General features: G+C 35.7%; 1 protein-coding gene across 6 annotated transcripts in view; it reads left to right on the top strand.

Annotated features, from left to right (window-relative positions):
* The window catches only part of PTPN3 (protein tyrosine phosphatase non-receptor type 3), a 123040-nt gene that overhangs the window by 88682 nt on the left and 21906 nt on the right, over positions 1 to 12452 (top strand). For 3 of the 6 annotated variants that reach the window (XM_014264315.3, XM_014264316.3, XM_074546554.1), the window contains 6 exons: positions 715 to 738; positions 2555 to 2753; positions 3768 to 3845; positions 4830 to 4886; positions 9574 to 9730; positions 11416 to 11582. In XM_014264315.3, coding sequence (XP_014119790.2) covers positions 715 to 738; positions 2555 to 2753; positions 3768 to 3845; positions 4830 to 4886; positions 9574 to 9730; positions 11416 to 11582 — 682 coding nt within the window. The remainder of the gene's footprint in view (positions 1 to 714; positions 739 to 2554; positions 2754 to 3767; positions 3846 to 4829; positions 4887 to 9573; positions 9731 to 11415; positions 11583 to 12452) is intronic. The other 3 variants (XM_074546544.1, XM_074546539.1, XM_026790990.2) reach the window with 2 other exon arrangements.

Below are 12452 nucleotides of genomic sequence, written 5' to 3'. Positions count from 1 at the left end.
ACTTTTACTTTAAATTTTGTCTTAGTAGCACTATTACTGTTTTAATTTATGTCATGTCATTTAGCTTGCTGTTTCAGGCGATTTTTGATGAAGTTAATTGAACTCATTGGAAAATGCTGTGTTGTGCAAATTTTATTTTCCATTCTGGATTGTCCTCATTGCTATAACCACTTCTACTTTCATTATAGTTTGTCTCAAAGACCTTCTCTGCTCTCGCTTCATGAGAATAAGCATTGGAAATGTCAAGCTTCTGAAGCCACCTGTGCTCATTTCTGGCTACCTAAACATAAAGATCTTGCCACATTTTGACTTTTATAAAATGACATCTGTAGTCATTGTAATCCACACCTAAAACTTTCTAAAATGATATGGTGTGTCTGGCTAAATAATTGCCTGTGTAAACTCCTGCAGAGTTTGAGTTGCAGTAGCAGATTTGTGCTGCCTGTATTGGGCTTGTATCAAAAGTGGAAGTGAGTGATCAGAGCTGCCCTGGGATTTTTGCTGAGAGTCTCATAAACACCCTAGTTATCTGATTCAGACTTTCACCATAGGGTTAATTATTCTTTAATTCATTATGAGCACAACTTTTGGCTTCTATGCAGGCTTTTTTCTGGTTTGGGGTTTTTTTTGAAGTTGGGAGTTTAGTTCTTGTTTTTTTAAGGTTTAACTTATGTTCATTTAATGTTGTTTTCGTGTTTGTGATTTTTTTACTAGGTCATCTGAACAAGAATCTCCAAAGTGAGTTTTCTTTATACTTTCTCCTGCCTTTTAAGATAAATAAGGAAATATATAACTTCAACTGATTTTTCAAAGTAGTGGTTTTGTATGATTAAAAGACACAAATAAATGTATAAATCAATGAAGATTGTAAAGATTTGTGAAAAAAAGTAAGTTTTAGGGTCAGGATTTAGAAAGTCTTAAGTTGTAATAGGTCTCTCGTCACTATTAACAAAAAAAACTTGGTTAGAAACTGTTACAAAAGTTCAATGATGCAAAAATCCACTGGCAATTTTATATGGTGACTATTTAAATAGTGCCAGATGACACTGACTGAAATAATATTTTTCTGGTATTGTTAGATTTCTACATTAAAAAATCATTACACAGTCTGTAATTTCAACTTGTAAGTGAAATGTTTTTTTTTAACTGTGTTCTGAAAAACTTATTAAAATGTATTTACATACACAGTGTTCCTCCTTGCTTAACATTGACTTCATCAGAATCATGAAAAGTCTTGGAAGCTATCAGATAAAACCAGAATTTTGACAGTGTAATTATAGTTCACTACTTCAAAGCATTCTGAAACTTTGAATGCATTCAAAAAGTGCCACTTTCTGTAGTAACTGAAAGTACTGCAAGTGTTGCATGAAATACCTCATTGCCATTGCCAAGTACACATAGTCAAACTGAAAGTCAGAGGTATTATGGCAAGAATACATTTCCTTGATGGCACCTCTCAGGACATTTGTATTTGCTGTGATCAGACTTTCACAGGCCAAAAAACAAGTGGCTGCAGTATCAAAGTGTGCTGCAATACAAGTCCTATATGCTAAAAGCTACACTCCTTGGAGTAGAATTACTTCTTCATTGACAGCTCTAAATATCTGCTGGAAATAGTTCAGAAAAGCTCACATATATCTACAAATACCAAAGCAGAAATAAATGTTTGAATTCACAAATTTTAATGCCAAGGTGCTTTCCTCAAGACAGATATTTTCACGTGAGGTAGTATTTATAAGGATGGAGCAGTTAGTCTGTATGGCATCCATGAGTTTGATTCATTTAAAGTGGGTGGGTTGTATGAGAGGTCTGTATGTCATCCTTTTCATAAGAGTGAATGTAGCTAAATGAATGTTTGGGAAGTCCTGGAGCACCATCAGGCAACTTGGCCAACTGCCAGATTTCGGGGGGGTTTAGGTACTGACTTTTGTTGTCATTGAATGCTAAAGTTCTTGAATGCCACATCTGTACCCTAAGTTAGTTCTGGGTCCTTTAGTATGGCTATAACTACCTCAATACCACAATATTTTAATTGCAGTTAAACCTTTAATTTTCACTTCATCTACTGTTTCTCTGACAATTTACCCTGGCTTTTCTGCAAACTGCCTTCACCCACAGGAACAAGGTTGAGATGGGACTCATAAGAGGGAGAAATCTTTAAAAAAAAAAGTACTTTGCAGGAATGACAGTGGAATCATAGCAAAGGATTTTTTCATGGATAGAATTGGCAACTGAAGTGCCCTTCCCTTGTGGTTCAGCCCTCTCCATGTGTTACTGTGAATTCCTGTACAACTACAACAGTGCCTTTCACTGCTAACATCCAAATATTTTGCATTAAATGGTTTTGCTATTCCAGAATTTTTGAATATTTTTTTGGATGTCCACTGATTAATGAGAGGCTTAGATCACAATCCACAGTCCTGTTTCCCTGCACTTCTTCCACTAAGAAGTGGTATTAAATCTTTTAACCCTTAGAACTTGCTCTTTTAAAATCTTTTAATTTAAAAATCTGGATTAACAGTACCTTTATAATATTTATCCTTTCAAAATAAAGGAACATATTGGGAAACAGTCCGACGCGGAGCTCTCTGACCCGTCTGTCACCTAAAGCTTTGGCTCGCTCTCCCAATGGAGTTGACAACATGTCTGGCTCTTACCCACTGGAAGGGGTGGATAAGCAGTTCCTAGAAACGTATGACAACACTACAAAAAACAGCTTGACAGAAGACTCCAGTCAGTACTACTGTGATAAGGTACGAGCACTTGTGTGCTTTGGAAGTCAGGGCTAGTAGTGAGTGTGACTCTGAGCTGTGGTTTGAGAATGGGCAAAGTGGTGGCTGTGTTTCAGGATGGGCATATTTTATGTAGTAATGAGAGTAGATCTTGTGTTGCCACTCACAATTATCCAAGCTTACCAAGTGCATTGGTTTCCAAAGTGTCCAGCATTCTAGAATCTTCAGGGAAAGTTCCTAGTGGAATAGAAATCCTGACGTGATTGAATCTTGTTTCCTCCAAGGGAAAAAAAAAAGATCAGCTAAATCAAGTTGCTATCTGTCTGAAAAGCAGGCACAGCTCTGCTTTATCCCAGGCATCTCTGAAAAGCAGACACAGCTCTGTGTTATCCCAGGCATCTCTTAAGGATGGCTGAACATCATCCTTTTGAGTTCTGACCCGGCTGGAGAGCAGCTGCTCCCTGCTAACATTATGGTCATGGATCATTCTTGCCCAGCCTGTTCCAGAGGGGTTCTGGCTAAAAGTGGGCACTTGCATTTAATTAAAACAACTAACTAAAATTAGTTAGAATAGTTCTGTCATTTCCAACATGTCTGTTAGCTGCTGACACTTTTTAGTTCTTCTGCCTTGTGGATCTGTTGCGTAAAAATAAACCCATTTAAAGGAGAAAAGCTCTAAAGATGGTCACTTCATTGTTCTTGGAATAGAGTCATTTCTATTCATATATTGCACCTAAACTTTTAATGACAACAGATTGGAACTTATATAGGATTTATCAACTGGGAAGGAAAGCTAAGATGAGAGTAACGATGTTAAGACAGAGCAACCAGAAAATATTTGCTGAGATGTGAATTCTTATTTTTACTATTTAAAAGGTTACTACCATAGGTGCATTCTACAATTCCTATTTCAAAGGTGTATTTATGTAGAGTATGTTTGTTCAGCACTTCTAAATTTGGTTGCACTGTTTTCTAATTTGCTGATATTTTCTTCTAAAAATCAGAACATTTTCTTTCTTTTTCTATATATCGCAGAATGACCTAATTGAGGGAGATTTACTATTGGTGCGTATCATACCAGATGAAGAAGGGAAGTTTGGATTTAATCTGAAGGTAGACCAGCTGTCTTTTAATTATCTTTAAATGCTTTATGGATAAGATGTTTTTACTTCATGATTTTTAATATTGTTTTAGTATAATGATTTGGAGAAAGCAATCTATTTTACAGGACTGTCCTGTGGACTGAGAGTTTTTAGAAGTGGCAGCCTAATCCTTAAGTACTAAAGCAACACTTACAGAAATAAGCATCTAATAGTTCTCTGGTTTTCAGTTGCATATATTATGGCATGGCCCATATCCAAGGCACACTACCTATTTGGCTGCTGAAATATGAACTTGAAGGCCTAATTTAAGGCATCACCTTTTGGAAAATTGGACCTCTGTATTTTAAAACAATTTAAATAGTTTGTACTGTTCCATTTAATCATATCCATTAGAAATCATATTAAAAATTTGAAAATTAATTTGGGAAGAAAATTTAAATTATTGTTGGTAATTGACTATTGTAAATGTTTTAAATTCCCATACTGAAATTCCATTTAAGCTGAGTATGATAAATTTGCCATAATATCAAAATTAGAGTTTAGTCATTTCACCTTGGTTTTTTATTGGTAATGTAAAGAGAATAAAGGAGTGCAATTGTCTGGGACTTTGATCCTACCAGATTCCTTGCACATTTGCCACAAAATCTAAGCAAACTGTCTGCCTTGAAAGTTCAAGTGTTAAATTTGGCTTGCTTCAAGCACAGGGTTACAAAAAATGTTCCATTTTATCTGTTTATGCTTATTAGAATGTATGGCCTGAAGGAGGTACCCAGTTTAGTTTACTGGAAATTGGTACATTTAAAGACACCACAACTCACCCCATAATGCCCCATTTACTGATGAAAATTCAGTCCTACCAACCCTGTCCATGATGACACAGCATAAAAATATATATATAAAAAGAAAATAAGCAATTGCTTCTTTTAAATGCTGCTTATGCTTAATGATAGATTTATGGGTGCTATTTAACTTGATATTCCTCTCATTCGTCTAGGGTGGAGTAGATCAGAAAATGCCACTGCTAGTATCAAGAATAACTCCAGGATCACCTGTAAGTAAATGCCTGAGGCTTTTAATCCTTTCCATTGCTACTCCTTCCACCTCTCAAAGGTCTGTACACATAAAAATTTGGACACCTGTAACCAGTATGAGATAGCAGCAGAACTGTTCTCATTAGGAATTGGTTTAACCAGTGATGTCTTAAACTCTTAAACCACGGATTAAAAGATCTGGAAGAGTTTGTCAAACCAGATATTAGTAGAAAGTATATTTGTGTTCTCCTGTCATCTCAAAAAGTGCATCCTGAACTGGAAAATGCTTGATGAGGGGCAAGAACTGGGGAAAAGGAATATCATTTACTGAAGAAGTAAATAATTTGGGCCCCTGCACCCTAAAAGAAATAGCTGGTTTGAGGGAGATGTAGTGGGGATCTGCAATATTAGAAGCACTGTGAAAAAGGAATTCCAGCAGAAATATGGACTACTAAAATTAGGACTGCAGAAATAGGACTACTAAATTAAGTTTGTGAAGGTCAGGTTCTTCATGTTTGGTGAAGTAGTTCTTTGTGCAGAAGATAGTAGACCTGTGAAACTCCTTGACAAAGGATGTGTGGTTAAAATAATTTTGTGTGTGATCAGGACAGGACAAATACTTGGGGAAAAAAGCTATTGTTACTGACTAAGCTAGCCACAATAGGCTGAGGAAATCCTTAGGGCTGAAATTATTTATAGGATGGGAGAGTACTTGGCAGGAGAGAGGGAGCATAAAAAGGGAGCATATGTTTGCTCTGTTCCTATTTTGCCATAGAATTTTCCTTATGGAAATATTTATAGACTAGGTGAAATATATAAGAATCAGCAGAGCCATTGAGTTCTTCTGTTGAATTTTGAAATAATAATAGGAACACAAAATCTTTTAAAACTTTTTTTCCAAATAATTATCACATAACATTGTGAGGACAAATGTTATATCAAATTTTTTCACTTGCCTTTTTCCAAACTATATTTCCTAACTCTCATAAAATAATTTCAGTGCAGACTTCTTAGGAAATATTACTGACTTAATCCTGAAAATACAATGCACTCTGAATCCTCTGACTCTTCTGAAATTTGATAAGCAGTCACAGGACTGATGTCTAAATGTCATGATGCTAATCCAGCTGAAACAGATTGCTTGAGAAGTTATTTTTTTGTCACATTTATGATTTTTGGCGTGATTTACACAGTTCATGGCACTTCTTTATGAACCATAATAATTATTTGAAAAAGTGTTTGGTAGGAAATTATAATTATAACTTTCATCTAGGAATTGAAAATAAAACAGTTCCTAAGACATTTCATGGTCAACCTAGCAAATATTCTAAGGGTGATTTGAGATTCTGAAATTACATAGGGCAAACAGGCTCATTCTGCAATCAGAGAATGAAAGATGTTTCTCCAGAGACAGTAGTTTCCTTTGGCAGATTTGGCTGATCTTCTGGAAAGTATTGATCTGTATTTTTTCCTCTTGGATTGAAAAAGGACAGGTGTTCCAACTTTGATCACTTCATTGAAGTGTCTCCCTTTGGTGTCATAGGCATGGACAAGAGTGACTAATTATCCCTCTAGCCTAGTAAACCACCACATGAGCAAGTGGTGGTTACTATGTCAAAGTAACCAGGATCGCAGAAAAAAATTGGAAACGGCTATCCAATATATAATACTCAGTAGCAGTGTTAGGGAAATCATGTCATGTGTTAGCAAGAGGAAAATAATACATTTATTTTTAGAGAATAGCAGTATTAACATTGATTATATTGTTTTCCATAAACAAAACTTTACCTGTTCTTTACTGTTTAATGAAATGAAGCTGATAGTTCAAATTTAAGTCTCTTGAATGCATTTTGATATTATTTTAGCTCAGTTATTCCTTACCTTCATGACTGCTATTTTAACTTCCTCTAGATTCACTCATTACCCTGTAAAATGTCTTCAGGGATGCTATTTGGTAATATTATTTGCTAAGATTATTTCTCAGGTCTGTAGATTGCCTTTTCCTCACTTTCCTACAAAAAAATGTGTATCTTTTTAGAGGAGGGGAAAGCAAATCTACTCCCCAAAATAAGGAAGCATTTTTCTTTACACCTCCTAAAGTTCTTTTAAAAAAACCTTTTAATAAAGCAGCAACGTAGTATGCTGGGGAAACTGAAGGACAGAGTACCCAAAATTTTTATGAAAGCACATTTTAGTGAAGGAACAACCATATATTGCATCTGTTTGGCTTGGGGTTTTTTTTAATTAAAGTTCTCTACAGATTTTTTTCACAAACAGTATTAATGCTCTCAGGTGCTAAAGAAGTCATTATGGTTTTATGTAATAGAGCTTTTAAAGGAAAAAAACCCATGCATGCTCCTTGGAGCAATAGCAGGTCATGAGCATAAAAATGACACATCGGGTGTATCAACAGGACAGACAGCCTTTGACATAATAAATTGCCTGGAAGAGCTCAGACTCTGAAAAATCTGTAAATTATGCTTGCATAGGAGGAATTAATTCTCCTTTGAGATATATTTTATATAGTCAGATGATTCAAATAAGAGGGCTGATGCATTAACATCACATGATTAACAAAGTTTGTTTGAGCAAAGATATTAGTCCCTCTGTAATAAAGACTAATAGGAGCCAGCCAAGAAATCTAAATTATAGGCAGATATAGGAACTCAGAAACCATTTCTTTCAAGTTTTTGTTGATGTCTTGACTCTCCTAGACTGACCTGATATGGTCTTTATATCACCTATCTTTCCAAATATTTATATTTCAAAGAGAAAAACTTAACAATATTTAAGAGTGATTAAATTAGTCATTCATAGTTACATTCTTTAGTCTTGCCTTTGTAAATTGTAAAAAATATGGCAAGGGGACCTGAGAATACCTAGTTAAATCAGTATTGAAGAACATCATGGCTGCTTCTAATTCCCATTCTTTTTCTGTTTACATTTTTTACAAATTATTGTCAATCTTTCCTATACTTATTTTGTTTTCTTATTTCTATGAAAAAAAGTTGGGGGCAACTATTCCCTCTTTAAATTTTTAATCAGCTTTTCTGCATGGGATTTTTTTCCTCTTGCATGCATCTTTCTTCTCTCTTGCTTATTTCTCTTCTTCTTTATCTGTTTCTTGGCACTAAGACAGGTCTTAAGTTTTCTTTAACTTTGTTTGCTGGTACAAATGACTCCCAATTTACTTTCTTCATATTCATGCCACTATTTTTTTATTCTGCATTTTTCATCTTTGTGATATTTTTTGTGATATAATTTCTTCTTTCCATCTCCTGTTTACTAGTTGGTAATATATTAGGAGCCGTTGGTGCATGGCATAATCAGGATTGAATCTAGATTTCATTTCTTGTTCACGGGGAATTGGTAATGGTTGTTTGGTAGGGTTGATGATATTGGATGAATAAAGCTCAAGGAACCTGTGCTGGCTATGAAGGAAATACAGGGAACACCTAGGAAAAAATAAAAGCAGTAAAGGTCTATGTCTCATTCATACAATAAATGAAATGAAGTGTTTTTATATCACTTGTGTTGCTGGAGACTTCCTAGACAAAATAAAGATTAGGATAGTAATGATGAAAAAATTGTTTCATTACTTGACACTCAAAGATTGTAGAATCCTGCATATTCATATTAGAGAAGCACAGAAAGTTGGAAGGGACCTGGAGGTCCTCTTGTCCAATCCCCTCTGCTCAAGAGTCACCTAGAGACAGTTGTCCCGGACCATATCCAGGTGGCTATTGAGGGCTCTGAGGTGGGCGACTGCACAGTATCTCGACAACCTGCTGGAGTGCTCAGTCACCACAGCAGTAGAACTGTTTCCTGATGCTTGAATGGAGCCTCCTGTGTTTCAGTTTGAGCTCTTTGCCTCTGATCCTGTCACTAAGCACCTCTGAGAGTTTGGCTTCATCCTCTCTGTGTCTTCCCTTAAAGTATTTATGTACATTGCAAGATCCCCTTGAGCCTCTTCTTCTCTAGGCTAAATACTCCCAGCTCTCTTGAGTCTTCCTTCGTGCAAGGGCTGCAGTCCCTTAGTCCCTTAGATGATGTCCCTACAAAGATGTCTAGTCCCTTAGACATCTTTGTAGCATCATCATCATATTCTGGCCATAGCTTTAATTGCTTTGTGCTTGACATAGAGCTAAGCATACAGAGAACTGTGGCAGAAACAAAGCAAAACAAACATTGGGAGTCCAGCAGTTAATCTAAATCTAAAGAAGACTCTACAAATTAAAAAATATATGAAATGTGTGTGAATTTCTTTGAAATTTAAAAAGTGCATGCCTGGGGAATGTCATGTTACTTTAATCATGTTCATGAGAAACATGTTTGAACTTCTTAATAGTCACTGCATAAAAAGTGAACTGGATTATCTCATGTGCCCAAAACACTTCATCAAAAAATTCAGAGGTTGTTGAGGCTTGGAGTCTGAAGTACAGATCTTTGAGACCAATTTGTTTGATTAATGTGAATTCCTTTTAAAGCTATCAATATGTTGTTTGAACTGTTCCTTATTGTCGTGGAGAGGCTTTGAAGCACGAGAGCTTTAGAGCTGAAACCTTTGATAGAACCTCTGATACAGAATATGAAAACTGGCCAGGAGAATGGTGAAGACTTTGCTTACACAATGTACTTAATATCCTGATATGCTCCTGCTTGCACAACTGTTGATGACATTAATGTGTTTCTTTGGTCTTGAAACAGGCTGATAAATGCATTCCAAAGCTGAATGAAGGTGATCAGATAGTATTAATTAATGGCCGAGATATCTCAGAGCACACGCATGACCAGGTGGTCATGTTCATAAAAGCCAGCAGAGAATCCCACACAAGAGAGCTTGCACTTTTGGTCAGGAGGAAAGGTAACTGGGCTAATTTTATTCACTTCTAATGTTTTTGAGACTGTTGCTCTTATGCTTGGTGGTGTACTGTCTTCTGTTTGCATAAGCATGTTCTCAGAGCACTTGGAATAGGTTTGTGCAAAGAGTAGGTCTCACTAAATTTGAATTATTAGTGCAAGTAGTTTAAACTGTATAGGTTCTTACCACTGTCACAAAGAGTCATGCAAGTTAGAATTTCTTCTTATTTTTTGTTCTAAAGATCTATGAGAATAAATAGTCCCTTGAAAAAAAAATTTTGGTGACGTGGAGTGCTGGTTTTTTTTTTAAATAAAGCATAATTTTAAAAACCTGCAAGTGCAGATTCACAAAAACTCATGGGCTGTTAATGTGCACAATTATGTGATGAAACAAATCAAATAAGCTGCTTCTCACCTCATTCTTAGATTAGACATTTTGTGACAATATTGAGATAAACTTGTGCTGGTTGCTTGCAGAACTGCTGCCTGCAAAGAGGAGACAATCTTTGAAATATGCAGGGTCTTAAGCTGTATGTTTAAAAATGGAAAACTCATCCAGCTTGGCATTGCTTGTTCCATATTTAAACACCTGTAGATCCCAAGAGCTTTCAGATGATGTCAAACTCTTAATTTTGTTATTTGCTTTCCTTAAAAGGTATGGTAAGCTGTTAGCGCACACAATTACACAAAGTTCCTGGTTGCATGAAGACATCAAAATCTGAAGGGATTAGGCATTACTAGGAAATAGGAGGGAATGAAACAGCCTAAGTGATAGGTACTTCTGTAACACTGGCATTATTTAAAACTTCTTGTGTTTCTAAGAAGATAGAGGGGCTCTTTCCTTTGTTTTCCACTGGCTTTATGCAGCATTTAGCTTTCACTTAATTTTCTAGTCCCCTTCCAACTTGCAGATAAGAGAAATCTTAAAGATGACCCATGGCCCCATACCAGTAATTTTTTATAGGCATGAGCATAACCAACTCCCCATTCTCTGAAGCTTGGCGGGTGTGAACTCTTCCCATCACTGCAGGATAACCACAGCTGGACATGTCTGGTGATACAATATATTTCATAGGGACAGAACTGTTCTGCAGATTGCTTCATTAATGTTTGTCATGTTCTTCAATAGCAAGGAATGTTGTAGAAAATTGACTAATAATTCTTTTTAACTTTAGTTAGTTCCTTCAGTGTTTGCATAAGAAATTGTAAAAGATATTTGTGTCTTCTCTAATGGCAAAGGAGTGTGATGAAGGGATTTTTGCCTTTGTTTTGCTGTTGGAGGTCCAAACTGATAGAAGTTTCTTGTGGAGATATTCCACTAATTATGATCTACACTTCTTTAGGTAAAACTCCCTTGTTTTTTACCATGGTGGATGTTGTGTTTCATTAGCCTATTTAGCAGTTCATCAGGCAAGACAAAGTTGCAAAAACCTCCTTGTGCTAGGAATTCAAGTTCTTTGCCTTCATAAACAGCCATTTGGAGTTTTTCTTTCAGAAAGGTCATAGGGACATTATACTCTTTATAGTTTCTACAGTAATATAGTACAAAAAGAAGCGTGATTAAATTGTTGCTCTTTATTATTTGCTTTTGCAAACTCTATTGTTATTTCAAGCTAGTAAATTTTAATATCTGTTAAAAACACATTAATGCTCTATGTAATGGATTATAACTTCATACGCATCTTTCAGTAGTTAAACAGTTTGTGGATCCCATATCAGAAGATGAAGCTGATTCCCACACCCTGCCAGAATCTATTCTTCCTGTCTGTTCTGAATACGGTGGTGATACACTGGAGGAGTCTATGGAGCAGCTAAGAAGAGGGCTAGAAAGTGGGACTGTCCTTATTCAGTTTGAGGTGGGTAATGCTCAGCTCTGTAATGCTGTGAGTGTAGAACAATAGCTGTAACCAGTGAGTAATGGAGGGGCTGTAATTAGTTGCAAATCTCATTGTTCCTCTTCAATCTTATCTCAGGAGAGCAACAATTTGACTTGCCCATCAGTTTCACACTTCACTACTTAGAATAGGGAAGAATGAGTTTTAAGTCTTAGACAAAATACCATCTGCTGAGAAAAATGTATTTAAATTAAGATATTTTTGGCTTAAGTAACCAAAGTTCACTAAATCAGGTGGTTTTTTTTTTTTTGTAGTTGTTTAATTGAGTAGAGTAGTGGGATTTTGACAGAGGTCATTCTTGCACTTTGTTTCCTTTTCTATGTTCTTCAATGTGTTAGCTTAGAAAACTAGCTAATAAAATTTTCATATTTTATTAAATTAATTCCCTCAGTGTTAGTATAAGCAATTCCAAAGGATAATTCCTCTGCTTCTCTAATGGCAATGGAGTGCAGTATGTATGTTTGTGGTTGCTTTATTGTTGTAGATTCAAGCATTTGTAGTAGCTCTGAATAAACCTTAGTTTATTATGGTTTATAAAATTGGCATTGGGTTCTGGAGTAACTCCTTCTGTCACTGAAAACTTGTAGAACAGCAATAAAATTTCTTCCCCTTTTGATATTTTTATCCTTTACTTTTTTTTTTTTTTTTAAAGCTGGAAAATTTAATGGTAACAGCTGAAGAGTTGTGGTATTGTTTATTGTATAACCACTCTTTTTATGAGGTTTCCTTTCTTTCTATGATTTCTGAGAACTAAAATTCCCCTGGTTTTAAGGAATTGTAGACAATGGTTCATAACTGCTTTCCAAAATCCACAGTACTGGATGCAATGCA

The sequence above is a fragment of the Zonotrichia albicollis genome, chromosome 1, assembly GCF_047830755.1.
Source record: "Zonotrichia albicollis isolate bZonAlb1 chromosome 1, bZonAlb1.hap1, whole genome shotgun sequence".
Classification (NCBI taxonomy): domain Eukaryota; kingdom Metazoa; phylum Chordata; class Aves; order Passeriformes; family Passerellidae; genus Zonotrichia; species Zonotrichia albicollis.
Note: the sequence above shows the minus strand (reverse complement) of the source record. Positions and strands in the feature narration are given on the sequence as shown.